At 38.7% G+C, this 21152-nt stretch overlaps 1 protein-coding gene and 1 long non-coding RNA gene across 2 annotated transcripts in view; both read right to left on the reverse strand.

Moving 5' to 3' along the window:
- Positions 1 to 4106: 4106 nt before the first annotated feature.
- Positions 4107 to 6923, reverse strand: LOC308522315. Its single transcript, XR_013996233.1, has 2 exons — positions 4835 to 6923; positions 4107 to 4478 (listed from the first exon to the last, which is right to left on the reverse strand). It is a non-coding gene; the product is annotated as an uncharacterized lncRNA (long non-coding RNA).
- A 420-nt stretch (positions 6924 to 7343) lies between these two features.
- Positions 7344 to 21152, reverse strand: part of PDK1 (pyruvate dehydrogenase kinase 1) — a 31487-nt gene continuing 17678 nt past the window's right edge. Inside the window, exons 9-11 of the mRNA XM_081095642.1 lie at positions 15633 to 15743; positions 12336 to 12449; positions 7344 to 10138 (exon numbers count right to left, since the gene is read on the reverse strand). Of these exons, the coding sequence (XP_080951768.1) occupies positions 9998 to 10138; positions 12336 to 12449; positions 15633 to 15743 (366 nt within the window). The 3' untranslated portion in view covers positions 7344 to 9997. The remainder of the gene's footprint in view (positions 10139 to 12335; positions 12450 to 15632; positions 15744 to 21152) is intronic.

Genomic DNA, 21152 nt, shown 5'->3' on the forward strand with positions numbered 1-21152 from the left:
CGATTACTTAGTTTTAGTGGCAATAGAGCAGGTCTCAATATTGTTCCAGTGGCTGGACAATGCAAACAGTGCTGTTTTCAGAATACTACACATTTTTCAGAAAATCGTGAAATACTGGATCTAATTCCAACAAACAAAGTAGAAGTATTTTTTTCTAACAGAAAGTGGCTACTGTAAGTAAATAGTATAAAATCACATCCACAAAACTATGTTCAAGAAAAAGTATAAACAGAAATCCCTCTTTATTCCTATCACCGAGGCACCAAATTTATGAAAATAGAAGAAAACTTAATATTGAGAAGATTGTGTCTATCCATCACCTTTATTTTTATGATAATTTGTCCTAAGTATTTCAAAATTAGAACTAGGTTATTACATAGTTTTAGCTGATAGGTGTCCCACAAAAGTATGATTTTAAATCACCTTTCTCAAAGGAGTCTGGATAGGTGAAGCAGTCATTGGCAGCAGACAAGGTCAAATAGGAATGTTACTTTTCTAAGTCTTCTCCAGCATCTCTTCTGAGGAAGTCATGGAGGTGTACTACTCAGGTCTCCCTCCAAAAAAGAATCTACCAACCTGTAATTCTCAATCCCTTCACCTTTTCACCCAGTCCCCCAGATTGGTAGTTACAAAATAGGCATGGGGATGTAAAGTCCAGCACAGAAAATGTAGTCAATAATATTGTGGGCCCTGGAAATATCAGGGGAATCACTTTGTAAAGTACATGATTGTCTAATCACTACGCTGTGCACCTGAAACACAAAAATTACCATTGAAAAAGTTAAAATTTAAAAAAATAAAAGGATTCCTGGCTAACTACCAAGCGTGAGTTAGCTGACAAGCTCCATCTGTCAGTGCCTTCAGGCTCTGCTCCAGCGTTTCAGCCAGATTCTTCCAGAGTAGCCCAGCCAGTGACTGCGCATGCGAGTGAGGGTACTGGCCATCTCTGCGCTGAATGGGATCCTCGTGGGCAATCTTTGCTGCCGGGCTCCTCATTATGTTAGCCAAGACCGTGAGACCTGCATCATGATCTGAGGTTCTCCCTGGTTCCCTCCCTGGTTCGTCTCTAAATTGTGTTCTAGTTTCCTCTCAATAAATCTTTTGCCCTACAGCACTAACTGTCACAGCATCTGCTTCCCCGGGTACCCAGCTGATAGAACTTTTCTGCAGTGAGGGCATTAATGAAAACATTAGCTGCAGCGTTTGTTCTTACTGACATGCATATACAGCATGTAGATGGCTGAAGTCTATTACAGGGGAAAACTATTGGTAAATCTTTTATCGAATCTTGGATTGATAGAGCAGTGGTTGAGCTTATGAGAGCATAAACATGTTCCCATCATATAGGACTTTGAATCTGAAAAATTGATCAACAGCTTGAAGATGCTTTACATTTTTAAAAAATTACCCACAGCAGCAATGTTAAAAAACCTAATGACATCATTATTTTATAATACTGATACTAATGGCTATCATTTATTGAGTACTTACTACATGGCGGGAAATGTGCTAAGCATTTTGCATACGTTATTCCTTTTAGTTCTAGAGGCTGTAGTCTGAGTGATATTAAGTTTTGAATTAGTTATTTGGTCTTAAGAGTTTCAGCTTTAGCCAGGAAATACATTAGCACTGGATCTGGAAATTGATATCCTGGCTATAAAGTTAATGTATTCATTCAGATGTTAATGTATAATGGTGGCTCTTGGAAACAGGGATGTTGTGTTATTAGCTTAGTCCCGTGAAGTGCATATATCATAGGAATGATTATGAACTTCCAACTATATTACTTATTTAGAAAAATACAATTTTCTCTATGTGAAAAAAAATCCCACTTTTAAATGGGGGTTGGAAAATTCTGACACAATAAATCGGTCTGACATACCATTTCCAGCCATGTATTTCTTTTAAAATCTGACTCCTCCACAAACTTAGATATGAAAAGCATTATTGTTATACAGGGGGGTGTCAAGAGTGGGGAAAGCTGCCTGAGAATGGAATCAACATTATCAGATCCCAAAGCTGGGAGTGCCAGAAGCCAATTCTAGCATGTCAGCAGGGCTGAATCATCTGGAGGTGGCTGAGGGCATTTCCCCAAACCTGAAAAGGATGCATAAAATGATTGCTTGCTGCCAGACAGCTAAGGTCATCTTAATCTACATGTTATTGCCTCCTACTGGCCAAACACTTGAACAGCCATAGGCAGTTTTTCCCCCAATCTGACAATGGATTCTGTATAGCAGCCCTTCCCTTTGATGTGTATATCCACCTTGCCTTAGGAGAATTTGTGTTAATAAATAGCAAGGAGTCCTGAGACGAAAGAACTTAGTTCCTTTAGCTAAGTCTTCTCTGACTGCCCAAGATGCCTTTCAAAATTATGTTTCGTCTCTGGACTCTTAATTTACACATAGTGCTTCTCCAGATTCCTGAACCCTTCTAGATGCTGGATCAAGAACCCCAACATTATGGGAACCCTGGCCATTTTCAATGGGGTTGGATTTTGTCAAATGCTTTTCCTGTGCCACCTGATACCTGTCATAGGATTTTTCTTCATTAGCCTGTTTATATTGTAGATTACATTGATTGATATTTGAATGTTGAACCAGCCTTGCATATATGGAATAAATTCCACTTGGTCATGGTATATGCTTCTTTTTATACATTGTCAGGTTAAGTTTAATTTTTTTTTGAGATTTTGCATCTAAATTCTTGAGAAATATTGGTCAGTAGTTTTGTTTTTGTACTGTTTTTGTCTGATTTTGCTGTCAAAGTAATACTGGTTTTATAAAATAAACTGTAAAGTGTTCCATCATCTCCTATTTTCTGAAAGAGATTATGTAAAATTGCCATTAATTTCCTTAAATGTTTGGTAGACATTTCCAATGAAATCATCTGGGCCTGGAGATTCCTTTTTTTGGTTAAAGTACAAACTGGATTTCTTTAATGGTTTCTTTAAAAGACTAACCAGATTATCTAGCTCATTCTGGTTGAGTTTGGGTGTTTTCCTCTTTGAGAAATTTATAGTGTATGAAGTATTTTATACTTGGGATTTAACTATAGACTTGTTAATCATGAATCTAAACCTTTTCTGAATACACTGTTGGGGGGTTGGTTTGTTTTTCCTTCTTCCACCCTAAATCTCTGATTTTATTGGTTAAACTAGGGGCCCAGTGCACAAATTCATGTACCTTGAAAGGAACTTGGCCCATCCTCTGCACTCCCACCAGAACCCACCCACTGCAGCCCCTGGTCCCCTCTCTGCCACCCCCCCCCCCCAGAGTTACAGCCCCCCAGCAGCAGCAATTGCCGAATCCTGGGGCCGAAGGAGCCAGACCCATCACTGTGCTCCCCCCCTCCCATGCAGTCCCACAGTCGCTGGCCCTGCTCACACCTGCTGATGGTGGGAGTGATGGGGGCTGGTGCCAGCAGCAAGTGAGATTGGGGCCACCACCGTCAGCAGGTGCGGGAGGCAGCTGCTGGCCCCGATCACCCCTCAGGAGCAGGGGAAGGTGGAGAAGCCCTCAGGGGCAATTGGGGCCGGCAGCCACTGCTCACACCCACTGACGGCACCAAGCGACTGGGACTGGCACCAGGCACCGGCAGCAGGTGCGAGCAGCGGCTCTGGCACCAGCAGTGGGTGCGAGCGGGGCCAGCGCCGGCAGCAGGTGCGAGCACCTGACAGGGCCACAGTGCGCAGGAGCAAAAAATTTTCAGTAACCACCAGAGGCTTGCCCCAATGACAGTGACTGGCGCCCCACCTTGGTCTGGCGCCCCCACTCATCTGCTCCACCATCCTGCCGCAGCCAACACCCACCATGTTCCATGCTCTGTCACCTGCTGCCAAGGCCTGCCATGTTCCACTCGCGCCCCCCTGGTGGTCAGCTCACGTCATAGCAACCAGTCATTTGGTTGGTTGTTCTGCAGTTCGGTCTATTTGCATATTCGGGGGATATATATATATATATATATATATATATATATATATATATATATTTGCAGATTAAAGGTAAATGACTCAATTTTTATGCTACCAAAATCCCAAGATTATAACAAGTGTTTTACTTGAAATCATATACGGAGTCTAGAAAGTAAAAACCTTCTTCAATAAAGTATTTAAATAATACTTCAAATTTGTATTTTTATGTTTATAGCTGAATTGGTCAGGGATAATATGGAAGACACAAATGAAGTATTTTGAATAGGAGATTTGGAGCAGGGAATTGATTATACAAATGGTAAAAAACTAAAAGAGCAAAGAGGCAATTATAAAGTAATCCAAATATTAATAATTGCATGAACATAATTTCTCAGTTCCATCCAGGGCTGCAGAACAAAAGGGAAGACATGTTACAAAAACCTGGGTGTGACGAGAACACGTGGCTGGTGCCGGGACCTCCAAGGTGTTGTGCTCAGGGTTCTGGGGGCATTAGGCGCTGGGACGCCGAAACACTCTGGACACCAATCTGTCTGTCAAGTGATAACTACAGAAGAAGAGCGACAAGCAATCAGTGACGCAGTAATCCATTTCAGAGAAGACATCAAGAGCCACTGTTGAACAGACATAAACCTGAAATAATATGTTACAGAATTCACAACAAAGATATAGATGGACAAGAGATAATTCAGCTGGAAAGTTACAAATTGAAAGTGAATGCAGATGGTGACTCATACTCATCATCAGAAAACTACTAGTACAGATTGAGCTCAGGGCCTAGTACATGTGTGGGATGGGTAATTCAGGTTACTTTTGGAACAATATTGCAAATAGAAACAGCAGAATAAGTCATGCCTTCCGATGATGAGCATTTAAGGAAATGTATGTACCCATTTTACATACCTAACATCCAGGAGTGTTTCCTTTCATGCCTTTGGGTTGTTTTGAAGAATGTCTTTGTTTGTGGTCTTTATTTTGTAGAGTACAGTGGGTAGCTTAGTGCCTGCAGCAATAACACTGCAAACTGCAGTAAATCAAATTCACTTCATTTATAATGCTTCTGAGAAAAAGTTAGAGAAAAACATAAATCTTATTTCCTTTATAGCAAGTAAAATTTCAGATTGTGTTTAATATGATACTCAGCAGGAAAAAAGGCCGGTTGTTTACACTGACCGGTAGTAAAAGCTGTCTTTTATCTTGTTAGAGGTTCTTGACTATAGTACCACAATGTTCCCCCCTTCTAAGGACAACCAGAGACTTTTCCATTCGACTGTGTTCAGTTTTTACTTGAGAGTCATTTTCTGGGTGAACTTGTCATAGCATTACACAGAGCACCCCTATAACTTTCTCTTTGAATTGAAATCAAGTGCTGCTATCTGCTGAGTGGAAATTAACAGTGCATGCAGTGTGCCATCTAAAAAACACCCATTATTAACTTTATTCCTTTAGAAAACATAGGTCTGAAGCGAAAACAAAAAAATAGTTTTGCCTATTGTAATTAAGTCACAATAATCTTCCATGATTTGGGACTGACTTGTGTTTTTCATTATAGAAATTCAAAATGATATCATTTAATGTGGCTTATGAAAATGTCAATTATCTAAGGAGCTTCCAAACTTTCTAAAAATGGGATCCAATCAACTGAGTGACTCTTAAATGATATGGGGAAAGCGAAATTTAATTCTATGATCTAGAAAAGCCATCTGAGTATGCTGTTCATATGTTGTCTTTTTAGTTCCAGTGTTTGAATACCATAATGGAAGACATCTAACTATAAGACAATGGCAAACATACTGTGGCTTTTTATATTTGAGTTAAATTTTAAAAAGCCCTGGCTTAATAAATGCTCCCTAAAGGAATTTTTCATCTTTTTAAAAATTTGTCAACATTTCAATTAAAAACTACCAAATTTCTGGCAATCGTCTATGTGACAACTATAGAAATTATACTTCCAAACTTTCAGAAAGTAACTCCTGAATGAAGACAACACTCAAATGGAAGTTTCTCTGGTTTATCTACTAGAATAAAAATTGTGTATTTTTGCTCAAAAGTCTCTAATTTGACCGAGTAAAATATAGCTGTCCTATTCCTCAACATAAACAACAGCTTTTCTAAGACAAGATAAAAAAGCCTGAAGTTTTGTAGCAAAAACTGCCAATCTTGTCCTTTGCAGTTAAAGTGGTTAGTGTTGACTAAAGGAACGGGAAGACTCTAGTAAAAAGGGAGCAATATAATGTATAATTTTTTCCAAACATGTAAATGGAACAAAAGGTGCAATAGTTTAAAAATGCCAGAAATAAGCAAACCAGTGAGGTATTCTTTGTTGACACACCATAGCATTTTTTCAAGCACATTTGGCTACACTGTAAGAAAGTTAATTATTGCAGCCAAAAGTTAATCAGATATGATAAAAAGTTCCTCCAGCAAAAGCCATGTTTGCAAATGAGCTATCTCAATCCTGATTATTCATCTGTTAAAATGGCACATTCATGTCACAGCAATTGAAGACATAAACTGAAATTGGGTGACTGATTTCTGACTTCCTCTTTGATTAGCTCTCCACAGGCCTTTTCAAAATCTATATATATAAAAGCCTAAGCGACCATTAGGACTGGACCACCAGAATGACCAGTCAACCAGTCACTATGACATGCACTGACCACTAGGGGGCAGACACTCAATGCAGGAGCTGCCCCCTCGTGGTTAGTGCACTCCCACAGCCAACTTCCCACAGCCCCTCCCCCCGGCTGGCCGGGACCCCTGATAGGCCTCGATCCAGCCAGGCCGAGGGACCCCACCCGTACACAAATTCATGCACCAGGACTCTACTTACTTATTTAGTGAAAAGTTACTCAAAGAGCACTTAAATACAACCTTTCAAAAATCACACAACAGCCCTGACCGGTTTGGCTCAGTGGATAGAGCTTTGGCCTGCAGACTGAAGGGTCCCAGGTTTGAGTCTAGTCAAGGGCATGTACCTTGGTTGTGGGCACATCCCCAGTAGAGGGTGTGCAGGAGGCAGCTGACTGATGTTTCTCTTTCATCAATGTTTCTGACTCTCTATCCCTCTCCCTTCCTCTCTGCAAAAGAAATCAATAAAACATTTTTTTTAAATCACACAACATATTCATTCATGCAGTAAGTCATGGGTGGATGTTTGGATAATGAAAATCTAGTATAACTCATATCTTAAAAACCCTCCTCTGTCTTTCTCCATTAGAATAATACGCATTGGAAAGCTAAGTTCTAAACACTTCCTCTAACTGAAGTTAGTAAAGTTTAGTGCAAGCCACCTAGCTACAACTTTTTGAATTTTACAGAATGTTAACCCTTGATGATGTAAAACTTTTATTTGAAAGACATGATTATATTTCTAAAACCCAAACTGTCCCAATTTAATTTTCAAAATAAGAATTGTTCCATGTTTTCAGTTTATTGCCATTCACAACACATTTTATAAAATAACCTGGTAGACTTCCACTTCAACATCTTCACAGTACAAGAAAGTGATTGCTATTAAGTATATCTAAAGACAGCCAGTATTTTGAGTATAGGACAGAATATTTTTGCGGTTCTTCCTAAAAAATGTTGCCACATTCATTAAATGCCCATGTTATAAAAACCACTTAGTATCAATTCCTATCCTTCAGTATATTTTCATATCTACATAGCATCACATTAAATGTTAATGGGCAAAAGAGTAAAAAGATCTAAAAACATTTCAGTTTTTAATGATTTAAAACCAACTAGCAAAAATCTTCCCTCCAAATATTTTTATACGTAATTTTCCGTCCATTACCACAATAACAAAGAGCTATTATACTTTAAAAAGAAGCTAAAGAAAAAGATTTCACTTTTCCTTTCAAACACGATTTCTTAGCTATTAAATATAGAGGTAAAACTTTACATATGGGTTTAAATTGGGGTGGGTGAGAAGAAGAATCATAAGTAAAAACATCAAGTTTATGTCAGTAGTACAAATGTCTCCTTTAGGAAAGAAAGTAGAAATTTTGATTCAAAAATTGTAAAATATTTTGTCATTACAAGAAACGTGTATTTTTTCTGGGGTCCTGAGGGCGATGGTGGGTTGGTAGGTGGGGCTCCTGAACTACTTTTTCGCTCTCTGGTGGAGGCATCTGCACAGCTGTGGGCGGGGAGCAGCCAGAGAGCGGAGGGATCCCGGGCCTGAGGGGAGGAGGCCAAAAAGGTCGCCAGGCGGCTGCCTTGGTTTAGACGGGCTGCTGCTACTGTCGCCTCCCCATTGCCCGGGACACCACAGCCACCGCTGCCTCCCAGGCACATTGCACTAATAACATCATCTACTAGCATACCCTATTGTTTTTCACAAAATCCATAATAAAGGAACAATAGGTTAGGCAAAAGATCTTTTTTTCCAACATTTGCTCAGATTTGTGAATTAGCCCCTGCAAAAACACCTCCAAGAATCATCCTCTCTCCAATCAGGGTTCTAGACTAACTGCCCTTCAGCATCCCTCCCAATTTACAAACTTATATAGAATTGTTAAACTTATAGAATGCTTTTGAGAATGAAGTGTTTCAACTCAATGTATTTTCCAGATAAAGTCCCCCCATTTTAGTAAAGCTGTTCTTCAAACATTTTTAATCATACTTTAACATTTATTTTCAATGTATTTTCTTGTCCCCTTAAAAGATGAGGTATCACTAAACCGTCTCCTAACTTCCTGGTCTCCCAGACCTGGCGGCTGACTGTGGCCCGCAGCCACAGCCTGGGCCCCAGCTCCGATTCTGGGCAACTTGGGCCACACTCTGAGTTTCAACACAAGGGTGACACCACCTGCTCTGTGTCCCTTTGTTTTAAAGCCCAATAGAGTTACCATAATATCCCCAAGTACCTGTAGATTATAAATTACCATGCAAATGCAAAGGATTGCTGTCATAAGCCCCAACTGGCTTTTTCCTGATAACAAAGTCTAGATATTTCTTATAAAGTATATGTTCTTTGCCAAGACATGAGTTTATGGTTCTGATCCTTCTGTTAACTACTATTCTCCAGTTGTCATTTTGTCTCCTGTTTCAAATTATGCTTCCAAGTGCACCAGGCTTGAGATTCAGTTTGTCTCTCCTACCGTCTAGAAGTCTGACCTTTGTAGAGGTAAAAACTAAAACCTAAAGATCTCTGTTCCTTTAGTAAATGTGGTATCATCATTACTCACTTCAAAAGAACGATTCCCTAAGTAGGTGATGCATCAGACTCACTGAGGCAGCATTTTAGGAGAGTAATTCCGTATGTCTGGAGTAGGAACCAGAAAAGCTCTTTCTCAAAAGCTCCCCCAAGTAATCTCAATAATCGATGGTTCAGGTTTTGGGACTCACTGTTTTGCCTACAAGTTCTTCTCCAGAATGTTAGCTGCTAGTTAGTTTTCAGGATAAAAGTTTCTCCTCGTGCTAGTCACAAGCACACTCAAAGCAGACTGCCCTCAATCTAGGCTCAGATCCATAGGGAACTAGTCATTACAATCCTTTGCAATAAAATTTTAAAATAACTTCAGAGCTAAGATAATGCATTGAAGCTTTAAGGTGTGTGGATCTACACTAACAGGACAACTGTTTCTGCTTTACTTGTAGTTAGCACTTCATAGTAAACATGAAAACCATCTTACTACAGCTTCCTTTACTAAGTAAAGGAAGGCAGAACTCCTGCCAATAACAGGAAAATGGCTAACTAGCTCATCAGTATTACTAAGAAAATGTTCCAGCAGACACAAATGAAAAATGAAAGGTATTTTACAAAACCACTCAGCTTCCTGTAGAAACCCAAAGAAGTCTACCATAAAGGGGAAAGTTGACCAAAACTACGGTTGTTTAAAAATATGTTCACTTAACTGTGAAAATATAAGTGTCAAATAGGTACAGTTTTATCCTTGAGGAGGTTTAATAGGCATAAACGGAATTCAGTTTTCGTTTATTCTACCCAAATAGTTGTGGAAAGGACATGAAATATTTGGTATAATATAGTTCTAAACACCATCCCCTCCAAATTTAATACAAAAGCCACATTTGGATTTCCTAGGGGTCCAAGTGTGTCTAGGCACTGCGGAACGTTGTCATGTCCTTTGGTTCTCTGCTGGGGACACACCAGTCGTCAGCTTCATGGATGGTTTTGTAATGCTTCCAGGCAGCTTTGTTATACACTGGGAGTTTTTCTATTGATTCTGTTGACAGAGCCTGAAAGAAAAGCAGGACCTAAGTCTGGCATGTTTTTAGAATCCAGTATTTAAGAAAACATACAGTGGCAAAAAGATGACTACATATTAAACAATACTATATTGGCTATGAATTTTATTCATCAGAACACTGTCCCCACATGTTTTTAAGTAGTATACATACTTGAAACGTATTATTGACTGAGTTTATGGCACTGCCTGGTGTGCACGTTGACTGAATTTGTTGCTTGCGGTAATTGTCCAGGCAGCCTGGATGCCACTGGGTTGAAATTTTACACAAGTCTAATAGAGGCCTCTTCTAAGACATGACCCAGAACAGAAGTTGGTTCATTTAAAAGTCATGTAAGTATAAAAGCACAAAAATTGACATATGACAATGGTACAATCACTTAATGAACTCTATTTTAATTATTTATTAGAATAAATTTTTTCAGTATAGTCACTGTACTTTAAAAAATTCAACATAGTATTATTATCAATAAATATAAAACTATGCCTATGGCCTCTTGGCTTTCACATGAACCATTCTTGGCCCTGGGTTTGACCCTCTGTCTTTTCCTCCTGCCACTAGCACCACCAATTTCAGTTATAGCACATGTGTTTCTGCATCATGCATAAGTTCATGTTTCTAACATATCATTGCATTAATTCACTATTCTTTTTACCTTCATGTAAATTACTGGAACTTGAAATAAACTATGTTCCTCATTATCTTCTTCAATAGAATTTCACACTTAATTTTACATAGGCATTCCCCAAGATGTAAAAAATATTGAACTATAAATTTCATTCTAATAATGCTAAGGAAGGTATTTAACATTGATGATTTTAATGATTCTATAAGACTTCTTGTCACCTATTTTTTCCAAAATGGAACTAAAACCCTTACACCTATATATTCTCTTTGTGCCAGAAATGCTAGCACCACTTGATCTTATAGACTGGATCAAAGATGTTACATTTAATGATAAGAATATTGCCTTCATGTTGCCCTTTTTAAGTTCCTTACAATTGAGATGTTTTAAAAAAGGAAAAGAGAAAGAATTATTATCTTGAAAGAATTTAACCTTTTCAGATAAATGTATTTTTTCCAATATAGTCTTCAGCATTTCCTGTAAAACAGGTGCCATCTAGTGGCCAGAATAAGAAACTAGCGCCACTAAATAGGTACCAACATTTTTAACCAATTCAGTGGATGGATGGGGCTCAGCGTTCTCCACCCCTGTACAATATACTGATCTCTGCATAAACACGTAGAACATCCAAGGCCAAGAGGCTCAGTGCCTCTGCTCCCACCAAGTGAGCTACAGGCTTTCCAAGAGTCTCCTGTGCTTGTTCCCAAATCTGCTTATGCCATGTTATTTGTCATTGTAAATACATAATCCAATCAGGTATCACTTAAAGCAGTGGTTCTCAACCTTCCTAATGCCGCGACCCTTTAATACAGTTCCTCATGGTGTGGTGACCCCCAATTTCATTGTTACAAATGGAACATAATTAAAGCATAGTGATTAATCTCAAAACAGTATGTAATTATATATGTGTTTTCCTATGGTCTTAGGCCACCCCTGTGAATGGGTCGTTCGAGCCCCAAAGGGGTCGCGACCCACAGGTTGAGAACCGCTGACTTAAAGTGTTGCCAAAGCGGGGAAGGGTTCTTTGAAAATTAAGATGAATATTTTGGAAAAACTCATGAAGGAAAGTCACATAAAAATTGCTGTCAAATCAGAGTCAGAAGACATTTTTAAAGGACTGCATACAAATAAAAAAGGATTATGCACTTGGTTGTTTCTTTTTTAAAATAAACTTCAAAAAAATGCCCTGTACACCTTCCGCAAGGAAGATACTGAAACTGCAGACCCAAAGAAAGGTCTTGGGCAATAGATCAAAAGATCAATGCCCATTCATGAGTTTTATGTTAAAATTAAATTTATAAGACAAAACTTTTATTATTCCCCACTTTAATCCAACTTTTTAAAATTAAAAACCATAGTCCTGATCATTACATATAAGCATTTCTTTTCCTAGAGTCAAGGAGATCATTTGTCAAAAAAGATAAGGTCCCATATTAATAACTATATGTGTCTATTTAAATAGCATGAATTAGAGGAAATTTTCATTACGTTATTGTTAAATATTGGCATCTTTTCCTCTTATCAAAAGAAGTCTCATTCACTCAAGAAAGCTGTAGTTACTACCTTAATGAAGATCACTGCATCTGTCCCATAGCCCTCGAGGGAATACAGCTTCAGGTCTCCTTGGAAGTACTGAGCATAAAGACGGGAGATGGGCAATCCATAGCCAAAACCAGCCTGTTGTGTGAGGAAAATGAAATTCTGAAATTCTATGCTACTGAGTATCCCAGGCTGTCAGAAATGCTAATATCTAAGTATTTCGAAAGATCAGGCTGGAGCCCAGCTGAGTCCTGCATTAGGCCACTCCCCTCCCGTCACTAGAAGCCAGAAGTCTTCATTCTTCTTTCTACTATAAAATGACTTGGGGAGAGGGGATCTGAAAAAGCATGTTGCTTTTCTTCGTTGGCCTGCTCTACAGTATCCCAATACTGCTTTGGGCAGTCTCATATAAAACATGTTCTCCCTTTTAGCGAGAGTAGAAAAAGCCTTGTGCGGCCTATCAGATATATCTTGTGACTGCATACCATGAACTTCCAGCCTGTGTTCTGAATCTGGAGGGATCCATAACAGCTCTACTTTCTTAATTCTCACAGGTCACTTCCCTGCTTACAAATCTTCAAAGCACAGCCCCTCCCCCATCCGTTGACTTGAAATAAAAACCCAAGCTTCTACAAAGAGCTTTCAAGACCTGATAAGATCAGGTCTCTGCCTCCCACTTTCCAGTCCAGCTGAACTAAATCTCCTGCTCTCAAGTTCTTCAAACATATGCTCTTTTTTATCTTCGTGTCTTTGTTCGTCCTGTTCCCACTGTCGAATGGCCTTCTTTACCTGGATAAATCCCACCAATTCTTTAATACAAGCAAAACATTTAGATAAATGTAAAAACGGTTTTTATCACCAAATGACATGTTCAATGGCATTCCATACAACACTTCAGTTGAGAGCTTACGTGGATTCAGCAATCAGGCTATTCACAAACCCAGGCGCCAGCTTCATCTATCTTCACCACTATTCCTTGATTTTACTAACCGGAGTGTCTATTCACCCCTCCAAATCAACTACCTGTTCTCCACACATCTCCTTGCCCTGGGAGGCTGACCTGAATGGTGATGGCCATGGATTCCCAATCCTCTGCCTCCAGTGGGTCCAGCCAATGGGGAGCTCAGGAGGAGTGCAGAGGGAGTCAAGTCAGGGTATTCACTCCCCTGATTCCTTCTGCCCGAGGTTGCTTCCTTTGGGCAGATGGGCTCCTTGTTACTAAGCTGCTGCTCTGCAACCTTCCCCTTTTCTGGGTCTGCTGGCTTCTCCTCCGTCTCCCTTTGATTCTGGGTGGTGACAGCTCTACTGCTGCTGGCCCTGGATTCCTGTACTCTCCCTCCTCATAGCTCTGTAATCTGTCTATTTGTAAATAAGCCTTCCTCAAATTATCGTAATTTGAATGAGCTCTCTTTTCTGTTGGGACACTGACTAAATACATTAATTAGTTCCAGATATGGCAGGTGGCTCAGGATGCCATGGCCTGACCTCTCCTTCAACCACACCTACGGACTTGCGGGGCTTTTCCTAGAGAAAATCACAGACAAGAAAGCCAGCATGGGCCTGGACCACTGCTGTATCTGCACTGGATGCTGGCACCTGCCAGAAGTGGACTGCCCTTTCACCACAACCTCTCCCAGGGCAGGAGCAAGTCCTACCCGTGGGCAGAACTTGAGGTACAGCACCTCCATGGATTCACAGGTGGCAAATAGGCTGGACAAAATGCAACTGGATAGCTAGCTGATGACAAGGAGATCTGGAAGAGAAATGCGTGGTCCTCTCAGTGGTTTGACAGTGTGAAGATATTCCACCATGAAGGTGTCCCTACTACATTCATTATATTCACACAGATGAAGCCCTCAGGAGTCAGGCAGACAAGATGGCCACTCCTGTGCCATCAGGCAGTCTTTCTCCAGCCGCCCCAGGGCTTGCTTACGGGGTCCACTTACAAAGTGGTCATGGCATCGGGAAGAAGGCTCAGAAAGAGCTTAACAACAGTCTTCCCTTAGTAATAACAAGGCTTCCCGCTGTGTAGCTCACAGGGGAGCCTGTGCCATGTCAGGCCTTCTATTTTCTTAAAAATTCACATAAATTCTGCATCCTAAACAACAAACACTTATATAGCATTGACTTTGTGCCAAGCACTATCAAAGGTATTTTTACATACATTAAATGTCAGCCCTTACAATAACTTGATTTTTAAAGTTGAAGAAACTAGGATATTAAAAGGTCCATAATTTTCCCAAAGCTACACAGCTAAAATGTAGTGAAGTCAGGAACGGAACCAGACAGTTTGGATCTGCAATCTGGACTGATATGCTATGCTGCTCTCTAAAAACATTCTACAGTATTTGTTTACTACAAAAGCAATCTATCCCTTCTCTCCCCTGACTTCTAGAGTAAAATTAGACTCTAAGAAGCTGCTCATGTTTATTATTTGACCTCATCTGTCCCAGGGCACGTGGATGCCTACCCCAGTCACCATGTTCACCATTTGAGAAGCTCATTACTATACTAATATTGTACACGCTTTGTAAGACATGAACAATCTTACAGTTGTAGCTACAGAATTTGTGCTGCCTAACAAGTAAAACTATTATAACAAAGTCCTGATAGTAACTTCCTAGAGTCTAAAACAGATCCATCATATACTGTGTTTCGTCATGACAACTCCAGTGCCTGTGCCAGAAGATTCCAAGCTTAGAACAACAGTTCTTCCAGAATTACAGGTTAGAGATTTGGCAAAGCGCTCTTCTGGCAGCTGGAGAACAAGGATAGAGTCAATTCAAAAGCTAATTTAATTAAACCTGAAAATAGATACTATTAAGATGAATAAAAAATACCAGCAAAATGATTATAATTGGAGCCATTTCCAGGTCGATGATTAAATTGATCAGAACTCTAGTCTTATTTCTGAATCTAGAATATGAGATCTTTCTATCATAAGTTCTTGAGGGGGAAAAATCAACACTGAAGATAAAATCAGTATTGACCAAATACCAGTAAAAGTGCTAATTTAGTCTTCACCTTAGAAACAGTATATCAAATGCAGTTTACCACAGGAAAACTACTGACATATCACTATCAAGCTTGGCAACGAGACCTCCAAAACAATACTCTGTGTCTTGTGCTCTTCAATCAAAAGAAAAAAATAACCAAAATTTAACGCTATTTAAATTTAGAGGAAAGTGTATTTTTCCTAATGGCTTCCCTTCTTCCTTGGGGCGTGCCCTACACAATGGCTTAACTGATTTATTTGGCAACTAATGTGATATTTTTTTGGCAATTCACAAAGACGCACTTCATTATTTCTTGATCACATACCAGGGGTGCTGCTCGGGACGTCTCGACCCGCGGCCGGGGTGCGGTTGAGTACATGTAGTTGAAGAGCCTGTCGATTTTCCTCAGCGGAACACCGCCTCCTCGGTCACTCATCTAAGAGGAGAAAGGATCGTGCACTATGAGTAAGCCCCTTTCCAACAAGGTAAGGACACACAGTGTCACAGTTTAACTGCTCTCTGCAGAGTACAGCTTTTCAAAACGAGTATCATGCAATCCAAGTTGCAACTGTAAACAATTCCCTCCCTGCTGGACTTAACACAACTCATCTAACATGTAGAATTCTAATACAAAACAAACTCTATCATAATACAAGTTCAGTGGGGTGACTTTGTGTATTACTGAAGTCACACTAACACTGCAGTACAGTACAGACTGCGGCATAAACTGAGCCTATCTTGGATGTAAAAATAAATGTATTATTCCTTATTGGTGGCCAGTTTGAAAACCAGGTGAAAAATGCATAAACCCTCTCTGACCCAACAATGTTTAGCCTAAAAAAAATAAGCAGAAAAGTATGCAAAGAATGTGTGAGACTGTCCATCACAGCACTATAGAGAATAGCTAAAACTGGATTACAACCTAACTAGAAGACTATTTGAGTAAAATAATGTATATTCTAAAATAGAACACTATTTAGCCATTAAATATTATATAGAACTGAATGTATTGGCTGAGAGATGCTCACAAAATCTTGTTAAATAGTATAAAGCTATAAGAAGCATTTATAATACTCTAATTTTATAAAAATTAAATTATAAAAAGTCTGTAATGATATTTTTGTCTATGGAATTATGAGTGATTTTCTTCTTTTGGGTTTTTAGTTTCTGAATATTTTTCACAATTACTTCTATTATGGGAAACAACAGTATAATTTTCATTTTCAGAAAGGAAAAAGCAGAGCCACTTAATTGTGTTGTAGAATCTCATCTACCAGGCATTTCATAGCATAGACTCCAGACAACTTTCTAGGGAGTTTATAAGGTACAGAGGTTTTTATATTGTGCTTATGTCATTTTTCAACGCAAATCAAATGGTAGACTGGATTTAATAATGTATTTACAGATTGTCTTCATTTTGTTTTCCTTCACAGTTAACATGGACTTATTTTCCTAGCTGTTGTACACCTTCCATTCCAATCTACTACAGCCATTTTCCTTTGTTACAAAATCTAAATTGACTCCACTATCAATATTAAAATAGTTGTCATAAACAAATCTGCTTTTAACATAGATATATAGATATGCGTAGACATAAAAAATAGTTCTGAGTGCCACATATTCAAAAATCAATAAGCTAGATGGCTTCTAGTCAAGTTTTTGTATAGTCTTTTTATTTATTTATCTTTATTGTTGAAAATATTACAGATGTCCCCTTTTTCCCCCCCATTGACCCCCTCCACCCTGCTCCTGCCTCCTCCCCAGGCCTTCACCAAACTATTATCTGCCCATGGGTTATGCATATATGCATATAAGTTCTTTGGTTAATCTCTTCCCACCCCCTTCCCTCTGAAATTCATCAGTGTATTACATGCTTCATTGTCTCTGATCTATTTTGTCAGTTTATTTTGTTCATTATATTCCACATATAAGTGAGATCATGTGATACTTGTCTTTCTCTGACTGGCTTATTTTGCTTAGCATAATACTCTCCAGGTTCCTCCATGCTGTCTCAAAGGGCAAAAGATCCTTCTTTTTAACAGCTGCATAGTATTCCATTGTGTAAATGTACCATATCTTATTGCCCACTCATCTACTAATGGACACTTGGGTTATTTCCAGATTTTAGCTATTGTAGATAGCACTGCTATGAACATAAGGGTGCATATATTCTTTCTGGTGTTTTGGGATTTTTAGGATATATTCCTAGAAGATCATTGGGTCAAATGGCAGTTCCATTTTTAATTTTTTGAGGAAACTCCATACTGTTTTCCATAGTGGCTGCACCAGTCTGCATTCCCAGTTTTCATATAGTCTTTAAAATTGTCTACAGTATGTTTATACAGTAAGTCCCCACTTAATGTCAATAGGTTCTTGAAACTTTGATGAAATGATAGGCTAGTTGATTTAAACAAGAAGTAAGTTCCTATTTTCATCAATGTTATGACTAAACAATGTTAAATAAATGATATTATTCGAGGATCTGATCTATATTTCTTTCACAATAAAAATCACATAGCTATTTCAATTTTTAAAATAAAAGTCCACTCTGAAATACCATTTGAAGAGTTGCCTCTGATATATCTACAATTAGATCACTGCAGTATAAAAATATACAAGGACTTTATTAAGAACTTGTCTGTTGCATTATGCTTGAAATTGTTCTTGGCCATGAATTCAAACCCTGTGAAGAGATTTATTTTAGTAAGATGAATAAAGAGGTCTGAGTATTTTCTGAGGTCCACAATTTGTTAATTATTCATCCTTTAATTTAATGCTCTGCATCACACTTGTTGGTAAGAAGTGTGGGGGTTCTATAAATATTAACTAAGTAAACAACATATTAGAATAGATATTAAGATAAAAAAGGTAGATTCAATGAACTGGTTTTTCTTAACCTTCTGTCATCCAACAAGTATAAAACAAGAACTGACTTCCAGCCACAGGCAAGTATGAGAAAAGCAGAGCACAGAGCACAAGGACAGGTGACTCTGAGAGGCACCTTCTTACTGCAGGTGAAGGGGGTAAAGGAAGCCACAGGAATATAGTTGAAAACTGACACAGGTAAATAAAGGTGACCTCCTTTGCTCTGCAGTCAAGAAACAATAAGCTGGAACCAGTAGATTTTTAAAGCAGCCATAAGAGTTTCCAAGAGAAATTGTAAGAGATTCTAGTATACCAGACGGTCTGAGTTCTTTGGGAAAAGGGAGGGAGGAAATGATGGGAGAGAGAAAGAGACAGATGTCTGGTCTGTATACATTTAAGACAAGAAGAATGGCACTCTGATGACAAATATACTGAGAGAGATTTTAAAATTAAACAAAAAATCTCGGATTAAGATAATTTGATGAAAAAAATCTAGAATCATGGGAACACAAGCCTATGCCAAGAGAAAGCAAGAGATTATGAAAGAGATACACGGTGGGGAATAATGTCAACAGGAAGGCTAAGGAAGAGACGTTTGCCAATTGTTTTTAAAGTTTTCTCTTCAGTGCATGAAATCACCACTTCTCAATGTCATTGAACCAAGAGCTGCCATTCCTCACTTCCTGTTCCCCAGAACCCCGGATTAGTTCATGTGAATGTCAGGGTCAAGGGAAATGAACCACTGCTAACTTGATGACAGCTCTAAAGGCAGGAAATTTAATAACTCTAAACTCTCACCCAGAGCTCCTGAAGTCTCTTACTCAACATCTTTTTTAACGTCAAGTTTATAAAATCAGCAACAGTGAATGAACCAAGATATTTACATTTTAACTTTAAATATATGTTGCTTTAACACTTACATTATTTACTGAATATAGGCCAAACACAAAATCTGAAAGAGCAGCTAGAGATAGTTCTGAGATAGAAAAAAAATAATTCCTTCACGTGATTTTCAGCAGAGGGATAAAAGGTGAAAAATGTCCACAATTTGAACAAACTTAAAAAAATGGGTGGGTAAAATCTCTACTGAAGAAAATTAAAGCAAGCATTTAACACATAAAGAGATAAGTCACAAGAGTAGATACAGTCATGTGACTTTGGATGTAAGGAGGCAGAGCCCAATATATAGGTAGAGCTTTTAGAAGTCTGTTCAAGATCTTTACCAACAGCTGAAACCAGTTTGGCTCAGTGGATAGAGTGTCGGCCTGCGGACTGAAAGGTCCCGGGTTCAATTCCGGTCAAGGGCATGTACCTGGGTTGCAGGCACATCCCCAGTAGGAGATGTGCAGGAGGCAGCTGATCGATGTTTCTCTCTCATCGATGTTTCTAACTCTCTATCTCTCTCCCTTCCTCTCTGTAAAAAATCAATAAAATATATTTAAAAAAAAAAAAGATCTTTACCAACATTTTACATAGCTTTTTTAAAAACTGTATTTTTATTGATTTCAGAGTGGAAGGGAGAGGGAGAGAGAGATAGAAACATCAATGATGAGAGAGAATCATTGATCAGCTGCCTCTTGCACATCCCCTACTGGGGATCGAGCCTGCAACCCTGGTATGTGCCCTTGACAGGAATCAAACCCGGGACTCTTCAGTCCACAGGCTGACATTCTATCCACTGAGCCAAACTGGCTAGGGCTACAACTTTCTTGAAATATAATTCACATACCATACAATTCACCTATTTAAAGTGTACAACTCAATGGTTTTTCATATATTCACAGATATGTGCAACCATCAACACAGCCAATTTTGGAATATTTTCATTACCTCAAAAAGAAACCCTGGATACTTTATTGATTACACTCCTAAGCAACCTCTAGTCTACTTCTTGCTCCATTTTATTTGCCTGTTCTGGATATTTCATATGAATAAAATCATATGACATGTGACATTTTGTGATTGGTTACTTTCACTCAGCATAATGTTTTCAATGTTGCAGCAACCATACTGTAGCATGCACCAATGCTTCATTCCTTTTATGGCCTAATAATATTCCATTATATGGATATGTATCACATTTTGTTGATCCATTTATCAGTTGATGGACATTTGAGCTCTTTCCATATTTTGGCTATTGTGAGTAATACTGCTGTGAACATCCATGTATACGTTTTTGCTTGAATATCTGTATTTAAACCTTCAGGATATATACAGACCTAGAAGTGGAAATGCTTGGTCATTATGAACCTTTCTTTACACCAAACAGATTCCCTAAGCAAAGTCTGTCCGTCCACCAACACAGAACGAGTTTGTGGCTAAGTGTCTAGGAATTCAGTAAACCTCGATCCATGTGGTGATGATAACCACAATAATGGAAAGCATCTGCAGACCAGTGTGCTAAAGCAACAAGAAACAGAAGCAGAGAGAGCTACAAGAAAGATCACACTGTAGCATAGCTGAAGCCCAAATGGGACTTACTTTGAGTCAAGTAAACCTTAATGTAGTGATGGCAAACCTTTTGAGCTCAGAGTGTCAGCATTTTGAAAAACCCTGACTTAACTCTGGTGCCGTGACACATATAGAATTTTTTGATATTTGCAACCATAGTAAAACAAAGATGTATATTTTCGATATTGATTTTATATATTTAAATACCATTTAACAAAGAAAAATCAACCAAAAAAAATGAGTTCGCGTGTCACCTCTGACACGCGTGTCATAGGTTCGCCATCACTGCCTTAGTGGGCAAGTAGCTGACACATAACTAATCAAAAAATAGACACATTAGCATCTGGGCTGGAAAAAACATGATGCATTCACATTAATTTTTCAGCAAACAGATCGTACAGCCATATATTTATTTGTGCCTCATTCTTTAAAATGAATAGCCAAGAGAGATAAAAAAAAAAAAAAAGAAAGAAATTCAGAGGTAACAAACAGTGCAGACAGCAGAGACAACTTAATCTTTTTTTAAATG

Source organism: Myotis nattereri, assembly GCF_964212035.1.
Source record: "Myotis nattereri genome assembly, chromosome: 7".
Taxonomy (NCBI): Eukaryota; Metazoa; Chordata; class Mammalia; order Chiroptera; family Vespertilionidae; genus Myotis; species Myotis nattereri.